At 51.8% G+C, this 21,762-nt stretch overlaps 1 protein-coding gene across 1 annotated transcript in view; it reads right to left on the bottom strand.

Annotated features, from left to right (window-relative positions):
- RBM6 (RNA binding motif protein 6) overlaps positions 1–21,762 on the bottom strand; it is a gene marked incomplete at its 5' end in the record, with an annotated part of 54,035 nt that overhangs the window by 4,664 nt on the left and 27,609 nt on the right. The window contains 12 exons of the mRNA XM_084269486.1: positions 516–605; positions 2,343–2,432; positions 3,562–3,714; positions 4,402–4,493; positions 5,417–5,477; positions 6,039–6,081; positions 6,524–6,621; positions 7,279–7,439; positions 7,899–8,153; positions 9,244–9,312; positions 10,389–10,449; positions 12,035–12,109. Of these exons, the coding sequence (XP_084125612.1) occupies positions 516–605; positions 2,343–2,432; positions 3,562–3,714; positions 4,402–4,493; positions 5,417–5,477; positions 6,039–6,081; positions 6,524–6,621; positions 7,279–7,439; positions 7,899–8,153; positions 9,244–9,312; positions 10,389–10,449; positions 12,035–12,109 (1,248 nt within the window). The remainder of the gene's footprint in view (positions 1–515; positions 606–2,342; positions 2,433–3,561; positions 3,715–4,401; positions 4,494–5,416; positions 5,478–6,038; positions 6,082–6,523; positions 6,622–7,278; positions 7,440–7,898; positions 8,154–9,243; positions 9,313–10,388; positions 10,450–12,034; positions 12,110–21,762) is intronic.

Here is a 21,762-nt window from a genome sequence, read left to right as displayed (position 1 = left end):
TTCTGTCTCTGCTCCAGCCCAAGACCCAGCCCAGCAGCAGCACAGGCAGGGGATGGGAAGAGGCTGGCTGGCCAGCAGTTAAACACCAGGAGAAGCCCTCCTGCTTCCTAGACAGGCTGTGCTTTGGTGCCAACACCTCTATGCACCAGCAGCTGACTGAAGCAGAGGCTGTTTGGCAGCGAGCTGCTGTCAGTCACCTCCTCGAGCTACGGCCATCGGTGGGGCTTGGCCTTGCTCAGTCTGGAGGCAGCTGGAAGAGTTTCTGCCTGAGGACTGCTCAAGTGGGCAGACCCTGCTTGAATGCAGGTATTAAATTTCCCCACTAACAAGCTCAGGGTTATAAAGCAAAGTGCCCTCACTGTTGTGTCTTCCACGCCACCTCCTCTGGCACAAGGAGTCAGCACCTCTGCCACCCGAGGTGACAGCCAGCCTGGGTGAGCCTCTCCAGCCCTCTGCCCGGGCTCTAACAAGGCAAAACCCCAAACAAGGCAATCCCAACCCAATGAGCCACTCACCGGGGCTGCACTCTCCTCCTTCTTCACAGAGGGAGGTAGTGGTTTTTTAAAGACATCTTCTGCAGAGAACTTCTCCTCTGCTGTCTCAGTCTGCAACAATGGAGATGAGGTGTTAGCACCACCCTAGCAGGGATTCGGTGCCTGCAACTGTTTGAACAGGAGGAAATGGGGCAGTTGGCAGAAACAAGGTGGTGAGTTTTGGGGAGACATTCTGTCAGTTTTGCATAGCTGGGTGCTGGTAGAGAAGGGGGGTGCAGAGGTGGCTCCTGCAAGAAGCAGCTAGAAGCTTTCTGCAGGCCTGAGAGAGTAAACATTGTCTGACACAAGGCCTGAGTCCTTGTTGACCAAGGCTGAGCCCATCAGCAATGGTCACAGTGCCTCTGGGAACCACATTTAGGAGAAAAAAACCCCACAGGCAGGGGCATTTTGCCCCCAGAGAAGGGAGTGAGAAGATGTAAGAAGCCACGCAGACACCAAGGTCAGGGAAGAAGGAGTGAGGGGGAAGAAGAATGAGGCCCTTTGGGTACCAGAGAGAGATTCCCCTGCAGCCCACAGAGAAGACCACGGTGAAGCAGGCTGTCCCCCTGCAACCCATGGATAATGACAGGGAGCAGAGACCATCTACAGCCTGTGGAGAGACCAACCCACGCTGCAGCAGGTTTGCTGGGGGACTTGTGACTCTGTAGGGACCAGGCTGGAGCAGTCTTAGCCCACAGGTCAGCACCCCATGGAAGGGAGCCCTGCTGAGGCCCGTGGTGAGGAGATGACTCCCTGATAGAGAGGACTCACGTTGCAGATGTTCATGGAGGACTGTCTCCTGTGGGTGGGACCCCACAGTGAAGCAGGGAAAGGGGTGTATGTGGAATGCCCCCCACCCAGCTAAGAAGGAAGACAACTTGGGAGGAACTGACCAAAACCCCCTATTCCCCATTCCCTGCCCCTCCCCGTGCCACGATGCAAGGGATGAAGGGAGCAAAATCATGACTACAGTCTGTTAAGAGTGGAGGGGTGGGGGGAAGCAGAGGTTGTTTAAGATCTGGAGGAGGAAAGCAGCTTGTGAGGAACTGACCAAACCCCCATTCCCCCAGACCCCGCCCCTCCCTGTGCCACAATGGAGGGGGAAGAAGGGGGTAAAATCACGAATGAAGTGAATTCTGCCAAGAATGGAAGGGTGGGGGGAGGTGTTTTAAGATCTGGCTGCACTTCTCATCACCCAACTCTGGTTTCACTGTGTCTGTAGTGTAGTTGGAATAAATCAGTTTTCTTTATTTTGTGTTGAGTCTGTTCTGCCCAGGACGCTGATTGCAGCCCCTCAACATAGATTTTCTCCCCTTTCTGGCTGAAAAGGGGAATGCTGGAGCGACTTAGGTGGGCATTTGGCCTCCAGCCAGGGCCAATCCACCTCACATTCCCATTCTAGGGAATTCCCAGCTGTCCTGGAGCTACGTCCCTGGTCTCAGGACAGCAGCACACCACGCTGTCTCAGCGTGCTCGCCCTCTGGACTGTGATGCTGGGCAGGGAGGGGAAAGGACAGCCCCACCAGTTTTCTCCACTGTGTTTGGGGCACACTATATGTCCAGGCTGAAGCAGCTTGGTGGTGTTCTTAGGATCTTCCTTACACTGAACACCAGAGAACACAGCCACCCAGCACTGCGCAATGAGCCTGCGATGCTCACTTGTATGCTCAGCAGTGCAAAGAGCAGGCTGGGGGGAAGCATCATGCCTACAGGCAGGGGACTGGTCTGAAGCCCCAGACGTGCTCCAGTGCAGCAGTTCATTAGCTGCACACACCTGACTGGGGAGACAAGTGCTACGCTGCATCTTACCAGGCCTGTGCTCTCGTCCTTTTTCACAGTGGGAGGCAACGGCTTCTTGAAGACATCTTCTGCAAAGAACCTCTCCTCTCCAGGCTCACTCTGAAAAACCCAAGGCCAGGCATTAGGCAGCAGCAGCACAGGGCTCCAATGGCACAGAGCAGCCAGGAAGCCACTTCTGAGCATCCACAGACACCAGGTGGCCGGAAAGAACAATGGGAGGTGTTCTACTGGAGGTGCTTACACCCTCCATTCAGACAAGACCACACTGTGTCTAGGTCAGTGCCCATGAGAGCTGACATCCCCCATATGCCATTGCTGACTGGTACCAACCTCAGGGACAACCACATCCCTCCGGTCCCCACTGCCCAGGGCTGGCCATGCTACCCAGCAGGAGGAAAACCAAGCTCAATCACTTCTACCAACTCTCCTGGCAGTCCTCAGGCCCCGTGAGTAGCACAGCGCTGCTGTGAAAGATCCTCCTCACTTTGGGCAGCTACTTACACCCAGCCAGCAGCTCCCCACGCTGGTGAGACAGCATTTGCTCACTGGGAGCAGCAGTAAGGGCACTGGCCCAGGACGGGGGCTGCACTCCGGGAGGGATCCTACAGCTGCAGGCTCCTATCTGCATTCCATCTCAGTTCACCTTTGCAGCCCAGCTGCACCATCTGCCTCATCTTCCTGTCTGTGATGTTTGGAGGGGCCAGAAACTGCGGTTCCAGAGAGCTGAGTCTCTGTTATTATCTGGCTTGGTATGTTTAAACATCTCTGTGATGTTTCTGCTGGCTGATTGCAAGTGCTGGGTGCCTTCAGCAGTGTGAGTGGAATGAATCTCAGTTACCTGCATGTTTTGGAATTCTCTACCATAAAGAAGGGAAGAGAAGCCCTGACTTAATGTCACAAGAGAAGAATTTTGGGAACTTCCTCACATCTGGCCGGACCACAACCATGCTCCTGGCCTGCTGCCGACCCCTTGTGTTTATTTCACCATTTTCTCTCACTGTCCCTCCCTCCTTGAATCCTCTATAAATTTCTCTCCATTTTCTAACCTCTCCTACCTCAGCCTCCTTTACCTAAGTACCTCATTTGCCCGTTAAAAAGAGGATAGATCAGGTACTTAGGGATATGGTTTAGCATAGGATGGGAACAGTCGGACTTGATGATCTTAAAGGTTATTTCCAACCCTGTGACTCCTGGCCTCTGATTGCTCTGATGCCTGGAAGGGATTTACCTTAGCAGGAATATTCTTCCCTTTCTCCTTTCTGTCCCTGTTGTCCCTGCTGTGTGGCTCCTTCCTTTCATTTGTCCGTTCTTGGCTTCCATGCCGCCGCCTTCTGCTCTCCGGAGGTGATGAGCAGACCTCTCGGTCTATCGTGACTTCTCTCTGAAAGAGCCATTCAGAACAGGCTGAGCCAAACCCCTGCAATCTCCTTACTGGGATTATCATCTTTATCAGGCTGGGGAGACCATGAGATGGGACTGCAGAGCCTCAGGCAGCTGAGGGCAAAGGTGTCAGAACTTTGCTGGGGCAGAAGGCAGACTACCACAGATGGGTCATCAGAGCTCTCCCAGAAAATCTCCACTATCAGGAAAATAAGATGATGGTCGCAGAGAACCTCTGCTGATGGGTCTTTTTTGGCATCTTTGTAACTATTGCTGGCTGGGGTTGAGGAGCAAAGAGATCACAGATGAGAACAGAGAGCTCTGCTGTCCATCTCTGAATACAGCCAGTCACACATCACGTCTCCGGTAAAATCTCACAAGGATGCTCTGCCCATGCATAATTCTACTGAACGAAGAGGCAAACCCTCCAATGGCAGGGCTTCAGAGGCCACAGAGGCAGCTACTGCACCTGGCTCAGCACACAGCCAACAGGTTCCTGGCCTCTCATTAAGTTGGTATTTTGGAACATGCATCCCTTTTATACAGGTCAGAGCACAGAGAGAAGAACGAAGCCACCCCTGTGCTGTCCTGCGCCTGCCTGCCTTCAGCATCTAGCTGCAGAACCTTTCCAGAGAAGGGTGGTTTGTAGGGATATACAACATGTAAAGCTTCCTTCCCACATGCTCACCTGGGTCCTGGGGTCATAATATGTCCCAGCTATGGGATCGTAGTAATTCCCAGTTTCAGGATCATAAATGTATGTAGAGACATCTGATGGAGCTGTACAGAGACACAAGAGTTAACATCAGAACCTTCAACTTGCCCTTTACTACAGAAACATGAGCAAATATTACACTGGTGAAAGGCTCAGGAGTGGGAAAGGAGCACTTTCCTCTCCTGGCAATACAGGTACGAGTATCCTCACATCACTCGACCTTCATCTTCTCTTCTTTAAGGAGTGAGAAGGGAGAGAGGTTTTCACAATTCTTCTGTTTTAAGACTCTGGCAAAAACTTCCACACCAAAACACAGTCACAGGGGCTGTGCTGAGATCACAGTACTGAAATCCAGTAATTTCCCTAAGAATGGGATGATGAGTACCAGGCTCTGTGTCCACCCACCCCTGTGAACAAGGAAGATCTGTGCTCTTACAAACAGTCTCCTGCTTCAAGTGACGAGTCTCCCCACATCCCTTCTGCCCCGTGGGTGTATGAAAGCTCCCGACAAGGAAGGGGAGAAGTCTGTTTCTATAGGAAAAGCCAAAGGCCTTAAGGGCAGGTCTGTAATGTGAGGAATGCTCCTCATCTCCAAAGTGTTATCACACAGAGCTCAGCGATGCTACATGTCAGTCAGCTAGACAATTGGGGTGTTCCTCCAGCTACTGGCACTGCTGCACAAGTATTTTCTTCCCTCTCATCTCGTGACTGCCAGGCAGATCTTATCCCACCGGCTTCCCACAACAAGGAAAAGCAGGCAGCAGCTTTCCCCAATCTGCATGTAGTTTTGCACAGTAAGAGTAGAGAGGAACACATCACCAGATAGGAAAATGTGACTAAACAAAGCTGGCAAAGGAACTCAGAAGTGGGTGTAGCAAACAAACCTACTCTTGGCCTTTAAAAATATTTTTGGGCCGATTTCTAGATGTCAGTGCCCTTTTAAGGAAGAAAAGTCTCCACAGTAGGAGTGAGGCTGAGCTCCACTTACACTGCGCTCTGGTGCGTCTCTGCGATTCGCCACCTCTCCTGTCTCTCATGCCCCTTCTGCCCTGGAGTAAATGAACAACACAAACAGATCAGAAACTCCTTGACAAGCATCACATCGCTTCTCCTCCCTCCCACAGGCCCGAAGCTCAGGACAACAGCTCATTTAGCTACCCAAACAGAGCACAGGCAGGCAGAGCTTGTTGCCTACAGAGCGACGGGCAGTGCTGCCAGGCACAAGACCTCTGTAGCATCCCTGAACCTGTCAACAAGGCGCTCGTGGCAATCCACCCATCCAGCATGGGAAGAGTCCTGCAGCCCAGTAACAAGTGCAAGAGAAGAGACATTCACTCCAGGAGCTGAGATCAGTCATCAGCTAAGTCACTGCAAAAGCATGGTGTGGTACGGAGCGATGCAGCCCAGAACCCCTTGGGCAGCACCCCACGTGCACCTCTGTGCACATTACAACTGCAGTGCTAGGGGCACAGCACCCCTGAGGAGCAAGCTTCATCCCATCTTCAAACGTGGTCCAACTTTCAGCAGCCCAAAGGGAAAAAGCCAAAGTCAGGCTGATCGCCCCTGGTGGTCCCTCCCTTGCTACCTGCAGGGAAGCTGCGCAGACCTACCGGGCCGTAGTAGGAATTGTCACCGTGCTCCCCGTAGTCATTCCTGTGGAGATAAAAGGCTGCAGGTCAGTGTCAATCTGGCTTCACACTGACCTCGGTGTACTCAGAATGAGAAGCAGGACCGATGAAGGCAGAAACACCACCATCACTGGCCACATGTCCATCCCAGGAGACAGAGAGACTCTGCAGATTGCTGCCTCCACAAGAATCTCCACAAGAATCAAGCCCACCCCCTCTGCTGTGGCTGCAAAGACCAATCTCTCCAACTGCTTTTTAAAACCCCAAACCCATTAATTCCCTCACAATGGGATTCAGTCCAATACGATGCTTAATCCTGTACCGCTCAATCACTGAAGCTTCTTCTAGCTCCGATGCCTTCACCTATCAACACATTTCTAGGTTGTAGGAACATCTTTGCTAATTCATGTGCCACACTGGTCTGACCCTGGTCTGACCATGCAGCACATCACATGAAGGACCTGTACCTTCTCCTCCCTGTAGCAAGATTCACTTCCACCGTACGTCCATCAATGCAGATAGGGGGATCCAGGTTCTGCAGTATCTTTAACAACCTCAGGGCCTCCTGTCAAAGCAAAGAATTTCACACCCATGAGAAGGAAACAAAAGCTCATTTCCCCAATCCAGCCTGCCTGAAAGGAAGGCTTCATCCTTACATGATGACCACAGTAGGATGGGAAACACACCACTTTTGTATAAATATTCGTGAAAGGTATCGAGGGTGCAACAAAAAGGGTACACACATTATTAGGTACTCTGCTTGTCCTCAGACCTTTTTCAGCAGACAGCTAGGGAATGTATTCTCTCAGGGCTGCCAGACAGCGTGGTACAGTGGCTGCAGTTGCCCTCGAGAGTTTTGATGAACACCCTCTGGACCAGCACAGCTACAGAGTCTGGGCACCACCCAGAACCCGACAACAGCACCCCTCCAACATGGGACCGGCTGCTAATGAAGATTGTTGCCCTCTGCAGACAGAGACCACTGAACTCAAGCTCTCTGCAAACAAAACAGCTGCACAGGAGGTGATGGCCTCCTACCTACAGCCAGAGAGCAACGGCTGTGGGGGTACTGCCTGTTTGTAGCCAGAGAAGCAGAAGAGAGGATGTGCTCCAGGACAGCAGCCTCATGAGTACAGCTATTTCTCCTACTTCTGTGGTTTCCCTACTTGTACAGACCACAGATGCCAACATGGGGAGCATGAGAAAGCGGGGAGCTACTTACAGCATGTGAATCCAGCTCAATGAAGCCATAGGTCTGCCCCATCCGGCCAGCCTTGTTCTTCATGATGCGCACGCTGGATGTGGAGAGACGCACGTACGGGGCCAGGAGCCCCACGATCACCTCTGGTGGGGTGAACCGAGTTATGCGCTTCAGCATAATTGCTGAGGGAAAGAAGCAGCAGTAAAAAACAATAATTCAGACTGAAGTTTACTGTGACAGCACAGGTAAAACCACACCCACCCAAAGCAACAGTGTGGCTTCTCGCAGGACAGAAGCCATCGCACTTTTCTCTCCATCTTTCAAGGTGCTCAGAGTACCACCTCCAATTGCTAACCGTTCCTTCCCAGAGCAGGCTCCTGCTCAGAGAAGCTCAGCCCAGGGCAACTTCTGGCCAACGAGGCTTTTGCTGCTGTGCTAAGTGCACTGCACCACCCTGAAGCCAGCTTGCCTTGAATGAATTTTCCTAAAGGAAGCCAGCACCTTTGGAACTGGGCATCCCACCATTACTCCGTGCCATGGATCTGCACAACACAGAAACAGCTCGCAGGGCTGCCCTTTCTGCAGACAGCCTCGTGAAGTGCAAGCAAGAGGAATCCAGAATCAGGCCCTGTGCCACTCACTTCTGCTTCCTCCACCATCCTGCGGTGTGGCCTCCTCTGCTTCTCTCTGAGAAGGCAGCTCCTGGTGCCGGTCCACGTCCCTTCTCTTCTCCTGTGAGGGCCGCCGCTCTCTCCCTTCATCTCTCTTCCTTGGCTCCTGTTCCTGAGGCTGACACTCCTGCTGCGGAGGAGCTGGAACCGAGGGCTGGAGAGGCTGCTTGGGAGATCCTGGTTGCCCTGCTAACTCCTGCTCAGGTTTTTCAAGCTTTGTTTCTGCTGTTAGAGAGGGGAACAGGACTGGTTCCACGTAGAGCAATTCAATACCTATTTTTATTCTGCTGTTCCTGGCCACCACAGCAGTGCTCCTTAGAAAAGGTTAACCTGTTCTACTCTTTTCACCTTGGATGTCTAAATGCTCTGCAGACACAAGGTGTGTAAAAGACAAGCTAAGTACTGCTCATCCTTCCATCACTGTGTTCCATGTTGGTCCCCTTTACCCGACCTCTCCTGGCAGAGACAAGAGCTGTTCTGGCCTCCATTTAGGATCAGCTCTTGCCTGGGCGAACTGGACTAGGGATGGGGTTGGATATGTTCCTCCCACATCCAGGACAACCTACTCAACAGTGACATCTTTACTGATGTAAAGAAACGCCTTTAGCTGAACACTGTGAGTTAGGATCCACCTCTGTCCCCTGTGCTAGAGGAAAACAGGGTGCAGACCCCTATGATCAGCGGATGAACTGCATCATAGTACAGCCACCAATTGTATCTGGTGTCAACCTACCACAGAATAGGCAGATGACATGTGGAAACACCCTCCCCTCCCACCTAGCTATGCAATACAGAGAAGGTAAATCCCAACAAGTTTCTGTGTTTGAAGTCCTCTGAAGTCCTCACTTCCAGAGATCCCTACCTGAGCTTCTAAAGCTGTTGGAAAGGGAAGCCAAGTCAGTGGGGCTGCAAAGCCAGACATCACCAGCCCCGTACCTGCTGCTGAAGCCTCATCCCACAGGGAGAAAGAAATGAGAGTGTGAGACTTGGCAGAGTGAAGCTTCGCTCTCCAACGTCCCCCAGAGCACCTGCCTGCTCTGGCTGTGTGTGGGCAGCGGGCAGCATGGCAGAACACGGGACCACTTTGCAGGGAAACGTTGGGAAAGCTGCACACTGAGTCGCTTGGCTGCGAGCACAGCTCGTGTTGGACAGGCCTGTACTAATTTGTCTGCAGAGCTTTGGCTGCTCGTGGTGAGCAGAACCTCACGTAGGATCTGCATCTGAAACCAGGCTGCACGTGCAGCTGTGAAAGCTGCCCGAGCAAATCCCACAGGCACGAGCACAGGCCCAGAGACAGGGAGAGCAATTCCCTTACCGAATTCTTGCTCAGCGGATGCATCCTCTCCCTCAGAACCTCCTCTGGACTCTGGGCCTGCTCTGCTCCCTGTAAGAGAGGCAGTTTGAAACCCCTGTTGGGACCATGGGTCACAAAGCACACAAAGACTCACGCAAAGCTCGCAAATGCCTAGAGAGTTGTTTCGTTTCACCCAGCAATGAAAGGACAGTCACAGGGAGGTTACCTTGACTCACACGTTCAGTAAGAAGCACGCACTGCAGTCTGCCTGCCCAGCATCTTAAAGGCTCTGTTTAATTTGCTCCTCAGCAGTTTTATTGCCATCCACAGTTGTGTGGGGCCAGCTACGTGCAATTTGCCTTCCTAATGCTGATGGAGGAGCCACAGCGCAAGGAAAGCACAACCACGGGGACAGTGCTCCAGGAAATGAAGAGTTCAGCATCAGCAGGTATTCTAAGGCTCTTCTGCCTGGGGTATGCAGGCAAGAAATGCAGAACTAAGTCTGCACAAAGGTACAGAGTCAAAGCTTGCAGAGTGCCTGGAAGCCCTGCTCATCCCAAGGAAACAGTTCTGCAAAGGAGCGTGTTTTGGTTCTCACACCCTCCCACCCAAGTAAAGCAAAGGTGTAGGTGGGGTGAGGAGAAGCTCCTGGAGGAGCAGAACTCACCTCTGTGCACTTCTTACAGTCAGCAAGATGAGTTGAGTGATGCAAGCCCTGGATTCACCTCTAACCTGAGCACCTCAACAGAGCATCACTAAGACTACACAGCTGCATCTCCTGAGGAAGGTGGGTTGAGGGGAAGGCACCTCACCTGTGGCCCACAGCACCAGCCCACAGTGCTAGAGGACACCCAACCTCCACCTCCACGGATGAAGGACGATGCCAAAGCAACAGGCGGGGAAGACCCTGGGCAGTAAGACACCTCTCCCTCCACCAAGCCTCACAACAATGAGAGCCTGGTAGCAACACATCTGCATGCAACACCTTTAGTGTGGACAGGGGAAAGGGCCTAAATGAAGCACAATTTAAAACCCTCCTGCACAGCACTCAGCTCGTTCACCAAGAGGGATGCCTCAGGGAAGCCAGCAGAGAAACTTACTTCTCAGGGCAGGTGAAACTTCAAGTGACCAAACACAGGGTGGTGGGGGGCACCAGATATACTCACCATCTCTTGGGAGCTTGCAATAGGAGCAGGAAGATCTGTAGCCCACAGTGCACACCTTACACTGCAATGGAAGATGGACAGCATGAGGAAGTCAGGTTCTGAAGGCCAGGGGTACACCCTGCTCCAGAAGGCCAGACTCCACAGGGCTTTCAGAAGGTAGGTGAGGCCATGGAAAAGTTACAGTGAGAGCCTGAGGGTGGGCAATGGCAGAGGGGGCCTCAGCTGGAACAGGGGAGAAGTGCACACGTGGCTCACAACTGGCACTGTCATGGAAAAAGGATTTTCACCCAACCTCTGAGCAGATCCAGTCACACCACAGAGACACTTCACTAGTCCCTGAGACAGGGCCCTTCCCCTCTCGAGTGATGCTGGACCTAAAAGCTCCATGCTCAGCACCATCCTGCTAGCCACTTGCTGTTTCAAAGGATCCAGAGTTACCTTTGTGTTCTCTAATCTCACCTCACTCCTAGAGCAGCAACAAAGTCCTTATCCAAGCTAAACTGTAGATACTGATCCCATCTGCTGCACAGGGAGGGTCAGCCTGCTAACCCAGAGCAGAGCAAGCTGTGTGGGCTCGGGTGGCTATCCCACCTGGAGCCGCCATAGACAGAGCCAAGTGCACAGCTCTGGGAACACAGCATGCCAAACCTCCTCCTCAGGCTCTCTGTGATGGACCCTGGACAAGGGTCCCTGTAGCCCAGGGGGGTCAAGGTGAGAGTCTAACCAGACCCAATCCCCTCTCACCCCATTGCAACTCTTGGGCTGTGGTCAGTGGGAACGCAGGCACCAGCCCTGCCCTCTGCTCCTATGCTCCCCCTTAGCCTGCTGCAGCCACAAGTGCCAGTTCTGGGAGAGCTGTGGGAAGGGCAGAGGAACAGAACTGAGTCTGGGGCAACTGTGCCTGGTTGTGGAGCCAGCTCCAGTCCACACTAGCTGGTGCCTGGGCTTGGACTCGTTTCCGTGTTTCCTCCTCTGCTGCACTCACCGCACTCATACCAGGTTCCTGTGTGAGACAGGGTGGTTTGTGCTGTAACCCTGATGAAAGCTCTGGTTACACATGTGAACAGGAGCGAATGTCCGTTCCGTTTGGTTGGCAGGATCACCATCTCCTTTCTTTTTTAAAGAGAAAAGGACCCCCAAGCTATTTCCCCCACGTTAAAGGGGAACCACCGGATAGGGACGAAGGGGATGGAGCTGCTCTGCACACACAGCACTTGCTACCTGTACCAAAGCAACATGCTCTCAGCACCAAAACCAAGGCAGGGAAAGGTGCGACATAGGAAGTTCCACACCAATATGTGGAAGAACTTCTTGCTGGTGAGGGTGAGGGAGCCCTGGGACAGGCTGCCCAGGGGTGTGCAGTCTCCTTCTCTGGAGATATTCCAGACCCGTCTGGACACCGATCTGTGTGACCTGTCCTAGGGACCCTGCTTTGGCAGGGGGTTGGACCTGATGATCTCTGGAGGTCCCTTCCAACCCCTGTGATTCTGTGAAAACCTCAGGAGTTCAGAGGAGGCGAGAGCTTCAGGACAGGTATTACTCTTAAGGATCTTCAGCCACTGAGCGAATACCCTGCTCCTCTCTGCTGCCACTGCCAGGAGAGCTGGCAGGGGAAGCACAACACAGCCCTCTGATGGCATACTTACACGTTTGCAGCGCCAAAACTCTGGGCACGGAGTGTACTCAAGGGTCACTTCTTTGCCACCGATGGAAAGAGTTCCCTGTTGAGACAAGGGGGGAAATGACGAGGGTGCCCAGCACACGCAGATTACTCAGAGGCAAAGAACGGGGTTAAAGTTCTGGTTCCTAAAGGTTTCGCAAGTGAAACAGGGTGAAAGGGGGAGAAAGTCTCCCGGTTCCGTTAGCTGGAGCTTTGCCATGAAGTGGGAGGGAAACTGCCTGTGCCCTGCTCTGCTCTAGCACGGGGCCACAAAGCTGCACGTGGCTCCAGAGGAACTAGGCAGAAGAGGCTTTGTCACCTCCCAGGAGGAGCAGAGACAGAGCAACCAGAGCAGGAGAGGGGACCTGCTTCAGCCCACTTTTGTCCAGGAGCTGGAAGGGGCAGCTGGCCAGGCTCCTTCACACCAGCCAGCCCCAGGCCAGCCTCAGGGCAGTACCTGGGGAGGAATACCAGGGAAACCAGCGCCGAGGCAGAGGATTTTCACACTTGGGTTAGCATTGCTGTCACTCATGGAACCTTGGCTTTCCTTCAGAGCAGTATGCCAGCTCATGGCAGGGCCACTGGCTGGGGCTCGCTGGGGCTGGCCTCCAGCCACTGCGACAAAGGCACACCGCTCTCGGCTCCATGCATCACGCTTCGCAGGGATGTCAGGAGCACAGCAAACCCACAGGCTCTGCTGAAATGCAGATGATTTAAGAGTGAAATGAACAGAGAGGCAAGGATTCCTGGTGGCTCTTATCTGCCACAGACAACAGCCTGTGCCCGGGCACGCAGGATGCAGGCTGAGCCACACACGCACGGAGCCACGAGACGTGTCACTGGAAGAGCCATGAGATGTGTCATATATTTCCCAACACCACAGCATGAGACTCAGTGACAAAAATGAGACTCAGACTCAGGGCTCCTGAGTGCCAGGAGAGCAGTCACTCTTCTGGCCCGTCGCTGGGGGGTGCAGAGAGATGTCACAGAGCTGTTACCAGCCCCAAGCTATTTTGGGGAGCTCTGGTGAGTCAGGAGCTTCCCAGGTACTCTGACCCAGTAGCCTACTCACACAAGAGCCCCCAGAGCAAACCAGGAACATGAGAAAACAAGCTCCCAGAATTATTCAGAAGTCATGATACACCCGGGCATAATTTGCTGTGCAGAATGTGAGGGAGATGCTTGGGAATACGTAAGGAGGGAAGAGTTCATGGGAAGGAATCACTCCGCAGCAGTACAACAACAACCTTTTAACCCTATGAGAAAAGGCAGCAGGGAAAGCTGGAGCACCACCTGCCCCTTTGCAGCCTGCCTTTACAGACCAAGGTTGTCCATTCCACCATGGAAGGTCTGAGTGTGTGTTTCCCTTCCTGCCACCCAGGTGTCCAAGCACTGTTTCCCAGCATGGATCTGCACTTGCCTTACAGAAAGTCGAGCCATTTCCAGACTCACTGAGCGCTGGCGTGTGCACCAGGAGGACAGTGCTGCAACCTCAGATGCAAGGAGTCTCCTTGGGGCCTGTTCACAGAGTGTAGTGACTACCTTACATGTCTAGGAGAAGGTCTGCACCTTCTTTAAGGCATGAGAGGAAACACAAGTGAGAATGATGAGGAAGGCACTGTTGCTCCCTCCAAGATGGACACGCTCCCTCTCCTGGGGAGGAGACCCATCACATCCCATCACACACTGAAGAGACAGGCAGTGCCAGGAGAGCAGGCTAGAAACTGCCTCAGCCCCACCATGCACAGGCAGGCAGAGAAGGCAGGGTGCACATCTTCACGAGCAGAGCTCCAGCCACTCTGTCAGCCCAGGGAAGTCCTGGGAAACAGCAGCTCCTTGGCAGGCAGCTGCAGCCCTGCCTATGAGCTCGGGAAACAAGGACGACTGGGTGTGAGGACACTTCCTCTGGCAGAGCCTTGCAGCCCACAGCTTCATCCTTCTACCAGCCACCGTGGATGATACTTGCCAGAAAGCCTTAAGATTATTTTTGGGTTTATGGAAAATGGTTTTTAAGTGCATGTGGTGCTGGTCTCTACTGCAAATTCAGTTCTCAGAGACTGCAGAAAGTGTCACTTGCATAATTACTCCCTAATTTCCTGAACACCCTGCTGATTGCCTGCTCACTTCTTCAACAAGCTCTCTCTTACTGATTTCTTCTTGATAAAGTAATTTCCAAGGTTGCAATCATCATTTAACACACCAAAATGAGCCCTTCATTTAGGACACACGTTGTCAGGATTCAGTGCCTTTAAATTCTTCATTCCCCCATTTGGTCCCTAGATTCCATCCCAAATATTTTCCCAACCTTTATTTCCTCTAGTCCCCTTACTCTCTTCAATCTCTCTCCTTTCCTCTGCAGAACATTTTGGGTAACACTCTCCTTTTCAGTTCACTGCTTTCAAGTGAGCAGATCTTTGTGAAATCACAAAAGATTTCCTGAGAATTTCACAGAACAGTGCTTGGGGAGGAAAAAAAACCCCAACAAAACCCCCAAAAGGTAAACCCAGGGCATGCCAGAAGTAACAGCCTCTTCCATAGTCCCACGTTTTATCCTGGATCTCTCTCACCAACTCACCTGCCCATCAGTTCTCCTTGCAGACTCTCAACATCCTGTACTTCTGAGCAGCTTGGCCTTTTCTTTCTAAATCTGTATGCTACAGAAATGTCTCTCTGGTCCTCCCAGTCGGGAACCTCCCCCTCAAAACTAGCAGTAAACACGCAGTTGACTCACCAGTGAAGGGTTTAGAAGGCAGCACAGCTCTGCAGTACCAGAACACCGAGCTCTCAGCCATGGAAATGCTGAGATGTCCAAGGGTACAAGCAGACTGTACTGGTTTTTTTCCCCTCTAAATTGCCAAATCCATCAAAACTTTATCCATCAGGACTTTACTGCTGGGAGCAATGCTTTATGCTACTGCTCAATACCTTCCACACACAGTTAGGCGTTGGGGTTTTTCCGCTCAGACGTCTGTTGGAGATGCAGAACCAGATTCTAGTCTAAGTGATACAATTCAGTACAAGCCATCTCAGCTAAAAATTGTGCATCATCCGGAATAACAGCTGACGGCCTCGCATGTAAATCCTACTGCCAGTACACCCATCAGCTGAGCAATCCCATCAGGAGGCTCTAGAGAGCAATGCCACCCAACTGTAAAGCCTGCTTGCAGAACACGCACACAGCAGAGTCTCGAAGCCCTTCACGCAGTGGGGACAAAACCCACAGGAGCAGGGAGATGGGAAGAGAAAGGGAAAATCCCTTAGCTGGTATCCTGGGGTGATGAAATCATCCCAAAAGCACTTTGGAGACCGCGTGTCAGCTGGGCACAAGGCTTTGGAAATGAAACTCTGGTTTTCCTTAGAGCAGCTCCCAAGCTCTTTGTCTCCAAAGGCAGTTAAACCAGAAGCGCTGCAAGAACATCGATGGGCAAGCAAGGAAAACCCAGACCATGCTCCTAGCACATGCCATGCCCACTGCTGCAGGATGGACAGACTGCTGTGGGATGGACAGACTGCTGTGGGTCGGACAGACTGCTGTGGGACGGACAGACTGCTGCGGGATGGACAGACTGCTGCGGGATGGACAGATTGCTGCGGGATGGACAGACTGCTGTGGGACGGACAGACTGCTGTGGGACGGACAGACTGCTGCGGGATGGACAGACTGCTGCGGGTTGGACAGACTGCTGCGGGATGGACAGACTGCTGCAGGATGGACAGACTGCTGCGGGTTGGACAGACTGCTGCCGGATGGACAGACTGCTGCTGGGTGGACAGACTGCTGCAGGATGGACAGACTGCTGCGGGTCAGACAGACTGCTGCTGGATGGACAGACTGCTGCGGGATGGACAGACTGCTGCGGGTCGGACAGACTGCTGCGGGATGGACAGACTGCTGTGGGACGGACAGACTGCTGTGGGACGGACAGACTGCTGCGGGATGGACAGACTGCTGCGGGATGGACAGACTGCTGCAGGCTGGACAGACTGCTGCCGGATGGACAGACTGCTGCCGGATGGACAGACTGCTGCCGGATGGACAGACTGCTGCTGGGTGGACAAACTGCTGCGGGATGGACAGACTGCTGCGGGTTGGACAGACTGCTGCAGGCTGGACAGACTGCTGCGGGATGGACAGACTGCTGCGGGTCGGACACAGCGAGTCACCCGCTTGGGGTGCTTATCTGCCAATCAGCATTTACAGTTGGCACAGTGGGTTATTTTTCATGCTTGTTGACAGCCTTCTAATGCTGATGACTGGGGGGTGAGGAGGGGGAGAACTTGCCAAAAAAGTATCTCTCTGCTCTCCAAGCCTGAGCTGACAGAAGAATACAAATCATCGATGTCAAAGTTTTTGCTAACTGTTTCCCTGAAAAAAAATATAAATTAGAGCATCCCAGAGTGACCTAGAAAATGTGCAACGTGGAGAGCTTTCAAAGCACGGCACGCTCCCTCCAACCAAACCAGGCTTCTGCTTTAGCTGAATTTGGCCAAGAACTAAAAGCTTCGGTAAAATCTCACTTCAGAGCCTCTCAACAAGGAGCTGACAGCTCTCCCAAGGACCCCACCCCATGGGTCATGCTTCAGCAGCTACACAGGGGCTGCCAAACCACATGGGGACGTGGATGGTTGGGGAGGAAGCTGGAGTGTGCTCCGGCTCTTCCAGGGCAATGGTGGTAACCACAGAGCAGCACCCAAGGGAGCACGGGAGATGCCTGCACCATGAGCCAACCATATTCAGATCTCCTCCGGCAGCTGGCTGTGCAGAAAGCCAAACAGCACTTCGGCTAACTAGGTGATGTCCAGAGGTCCCTTCCAACCCCTATCATTCATACCATGAACTAAAAGGTTCTGACTTAGTTATCGCTCAGCAAGAAGGATGCCAGAAGACTGACATGGTTCCACATGTGAAAAATGAGCTGAAAATATCATTTGCAAACAGAGGACTATATACAATGATTATGACAAGAGAATGCTTACAGGCAAGAGAGCAAAGCAGTCACAGTGAAATACCACAATGAACCTCATTTACCTGTTAATTCAGCCCTTTTATGCATATTTACTGTAATTAGTATGGCTATTCAAAAACCATTATACACCCATCATTTTAAAATTATTTAAACCAATTAATGACTGGCATTTATTGCTCCAGGGGCTCAGACAGTAAACCAGGAGGCAGCCTGGGAATGCAGAGGGAACCCATGGTCACAGCAGCCCTTCCCAGAGCATCCTCAAGATGCTTTCCAGTCCCGGACTCCAAACACACTGCATGGCACAGCACAGGGAGACAAGCAACCGACAGCAGAAGTCGGGTTATCTAATTGTAACGGCACATCAGACTGCTTTCAGGTTGTTCTCCTACTTGAGGATGGATCATAAACACAAATTTAACAACCACAACACAATGTGAACTACGTCATCGCATCCTGGCTGGTTGGCATGGCTCTCATCTCTGTACCAAGGCTGGAGGGAAGCTGGCAGGGAGAGCACAAGGCTCTCTCCCTTAAGGTATGCATCTCCAGATAAAGCAAGCAGACAGGGTCAAACACCAAAGGTCCCTCTAACCCATGATTTGGTAGGCAGCAGCTTCTGGGGAGCAGAGGGCTGACACCGAAACACCTGGGAGGAGAAGAGACCAGCTGGGTATATTTCAAAACAAGATCATCTCAGTCACGGAAACTGGCTTCTCATCCCAGTTTTTCCATATGTCAAAGTTTTTATCTCCGAGCTCCTTGGCAGCCTCCATACAAGGGACTCAACTCCACAGAGCAACAGGCAGTACATCTGCTCACCTTTTGACAAAAAGCAGATGAGAAGAAGCTGTGAACCCACAAACCACAATCCATCTGTAATTAAACATACAGAAAACAGAGCATGACACGGAGAGATGAAGAAGCGAGAGCGGTTCAGCCTGCTACAGGGACAGTAACTACAAGCAAATTCCCGGTGTAGCGGGGCTTCCCCAAGGCTCTCAGCCCCCCTTCTCCAGCTCCCTAACCATTTGCAGCTCAGGGACTTCTTTTTACTGGTCTGATCTATCAGTGTTCAGCACTCTGGTGCTGAGTAGCTGACAGCCATGGTGGAAGATTCAAGAGATACGGGGGAAACAGGCGGTCTGACAGCTGGTGGATCCAAACAACCCCACCGTGTGTTATTATTACAAGCTTCTAAGGAGACTGGGATGGATCTCGTGCAATAGTTGGTGGCTACCTGGAAAAGAGGATGTTTGGCTCCTGAGCATCAAGAGCACGTGGCATCACTCTGAACCGCTCAACAGTAAGGCATGGTTTCAGTGGTTGTCTGATGCCAAGCAGGATGGCATCCTCGGGGCTCGTGGTCTTCAGGGTCAGAGGAGGGCTGAGACTGGGCACCCAAAGATGGCACCATCCCTCCTGAGCTAACAGAACACGATTCCAGCACATCGCCGATGTGCATGTTAAGCAAACTTGGCACTAACACAGAACTGAGGCATTAGGAGGGGAACTTAGACAGCCCTAAAGATGTAGTAACTAAATATAGCCAATTATGGTGCTAGGCAAGGATCATTTTAGCCCAGATAGCGCTCGGTGCCTCTTTCTCAGACTCCTCTTGTATAAAGCCCATTTTACCTGCTCGTGCTGGGACCATCCACTGTGACACACAAGTTTCCATTTCTACTCGGCCTCCTTTTCTGCCTGGTTATCCAGGTTATTTGTCTTTGAGCAGAAGGTGCCAGTCTGCATCCTTTAAGTACCTTATTTCCAGACACCCAATCTAGCCTGCTGAGACACCTCCAGTTTTCTTCCTACGATTTCTAAATTCCCTGGATGCCAGCCATACTCTTTTTAAGCAAGTCCCAGCATCTTTCCACAACTCATCTCCCCCCACTGACATCCTTTTCGCAAATACACACAGAAATTGCCTTTCAGACTATGCCAGCTCTCCACATTTATTGCCTGAATTCTGAACTCCAATTCACTTCCAAGTCAGGACTTTCAAAGTACTCCTCTTTCAAACACAGCATTTGCTTCACTTGTCAGCACACTCAGTCCTGCTCTGAGAACACCACCAAAACAGTCGGTACGGGCAAGCTCCCAATTACGGCTCTGAGAAGGGTAACAGTGACATGTCGCAGCTTGAGAAAACACGCCGTGTGCCTGGGACTTCACATGGTCCAGAGCTGGCTTTGGGGGGTAGGTGATACGAGTGGCTTCTGAAATTCCCCCTTTAAGGAGATCTCACCACACATGAAAGTTTTCTTTGATCCAGAGAAACACAGCAGACCTTTTACCAGCTGCTGAAAGCCCTAACGTCTCCCTGTCCAGGTAATTCCAACCTCCAGCTTCCCTCAGCCCTCTGAGGAGGGCACCTTTGCCACTCAGCATTGCAGGATCCCTAGAAAAATGTGGAAGTGTTAAGATGAAAGTCTCTCCTATACGGTATGACGGGGTCAGAAGAGGATTTCTAGAGTTCACACAGTGGGGCTTGGGGGCATCAGAGGATAACAACTCAAAGGGGGACAAGTTCAAAAACTCCCCTTGCTCCCAACGCAGGATTTCCCTTCTCCCTCCAAAGTGGAGATATTTCTCAATACTTTGTTATACAGCCACCTTCTTCTTCGAAGGCCACCTCACCCCATAATGCTGTTAAACAATATAACGATTAAGCATGTTAGTGCCAGGCACTGATCCACCTTCCTGTGCGGTTCCCCCAGGGGTAATTCACAATTAGTGCTGGCTACAAGGAAGCCAGAGAACAATGAGGCCAGGATGGGTTCCTTACTCACACATCTAAAGCACAATATCAAAACACTCAAGACCAATCCCAATGCAAAATCATGCTGGAAAGCTCTGCCTTAAAGGGACAAAAGGCAGGAATGTATTCCCAGACAATCCAGCCTATTTGATTAAGCATTTAAAGGTGCACACACACTCCCCACCCATACAAAAGCGTGCCCTTTAGCTGGAGCATGTAGCCATGGGATTACACACCGATTCCAGCACAGGGGAAACAGAGCACAGGATGCTCTGCGCAGCAGCACACATTTGCTAAGAGGATGCTGACTTTAAACAGGGCAGAACAAAGTCCAAAGGCTCCCCAGATCCTAAACTCAATTCTGCACCCACTGAGTCCAGCACTTGGAGCCTTCACTGGCAGTGCTTTCACTGCAGCCAGGGCTCGGGCAAGCTCCCTGCAGGAAAGCCTCTTTGCTGAAAGGGAAAACAGAAAAGACACAAGCCCTGGGAAGAGGGAACAGCTCTGGATGGAAAGAGGGTTTTGTCCTTGGACACTTCATTTCTCAGCATCCCTGAATTCCCAGTTAACAACAAAAGGGTGCCTGGTACTGATGCCCATAGGGAAATGCACCAGCAGTACCACACTTACCCATGCTGACTCAATGATGATTCCCAGCACATCACTGCAACCTTAAGGTGGGCAGTCCAAAAGCTAAATCCAGATCACAGACAGAACATGAGGCAGCTGGCACATCTTCAGGCTGGTACCTGTACCCATTTCTGCGTGCAAGCAGGCACTGCCTATTAAGAGAGCTCTGCTTTGGAGGTGATTTGGGAAGCAGCTGCTTTAACCTCTTGGACCAGTATCTGCCCAAGGAACCTGGCACAGTGTGAGAACAGAGCTACATGTGCCCTTTGGAAGGAGATGTATTTCTCCTGCCAGCCTGGCCTGGGTCCAGTGTAACGCTGGTGGGTGTCATAGCTTCCCTGTCAGGCCCAGCAGGTCCCTTCTTCCAGGGGCACTAAAGTTTAAGAGGTTCTTCCAGGCAACAACATCCAGAGGCACATCCAGATCCCTCCTTCCTGGCAAATTCCCAGGACTGCTGAAGGAAGGAGCTTAGTGCCCTGTCAGGGCACAAGAGGCAGGAGCAACAACTCTCCCATTCAGATATCCAGGCTCTGAGGCCATGCTAACTGACCTCAGCTTTTCAGAAGAGGACTCTAGGCAGAGAGGAGAGCGTGCAGAGCAGCAGGTCCTATCACAACCCTGACACCAAGGAAGGAAAAGCACACCATTTCCTGCATTGTTGGAAGTGCTCTGTCCTTGTGGCATTCCCATCTCACCCACAGTGATGGGCCCAGAGCACATCAGGAGGAAGGAGAACAGACAAGCCAGGTTAGCACAATGGGCAGAGAAGCAGCAGCAGAGGGCAAACACTGAGCTCACATGGACCAGGCACAGAACACCACTTTGCTGGGGGGCTGGAATCAAACCCCCTCAGCTCTCTTTTCCAGTAATGTCACAAGTTGGGAAGAATCAATCAGGATTTCAAAAAATAAGGGACTATAAACAGTAACTACCTCAGTCACCGTATCATTAATGTACAGCTTCACACCGTGAAACAGCTTCTTAGAGACACTTCTCAACCTGATTTTATGTGTATGCAAATACATCTTGGGATTCTGAGGACCTAAAATTACTTTCTCTGTTAACTCTGCTCCTGAGATCTGTGATGTTTGCTTGGGTTTTTACTGCCATCCTGGCTCAAATCCTTGGTACACAATGCCCACCTGAATATTGCTAATTTCCTGCTTAGACATGGACTGTACATCACAAAACCTGAGATTTCCTCTCCTGGTGTCTATGAAAAGAGAATTACTTTCCCCTTCTCCTAAAGAAGACAATTTCAGAGATGTAAATACTTAAATCTCATGCTCATGGCTTTGACCCTCATTAAAAATGTAACTCATTACATGACACATTTGATTTCAGACCACTGTC

The sequence above is a fragment of the Gallinula chloropus genome, assembly GCF_964237585.1.
Source record: "Gallinula chloropus genome assembly, chromosome: 12".
Lineage (NCBI taxonomy): Eukaryota > Metazoa > Chordata > Aves > Gruiformes > Rallidae > Gallinula > Gallinula chloropus.
Note: the sequence above shows the minus strand (reverse complement) of the source record. Positions and strands in the feature narration are given on the sequence as shown.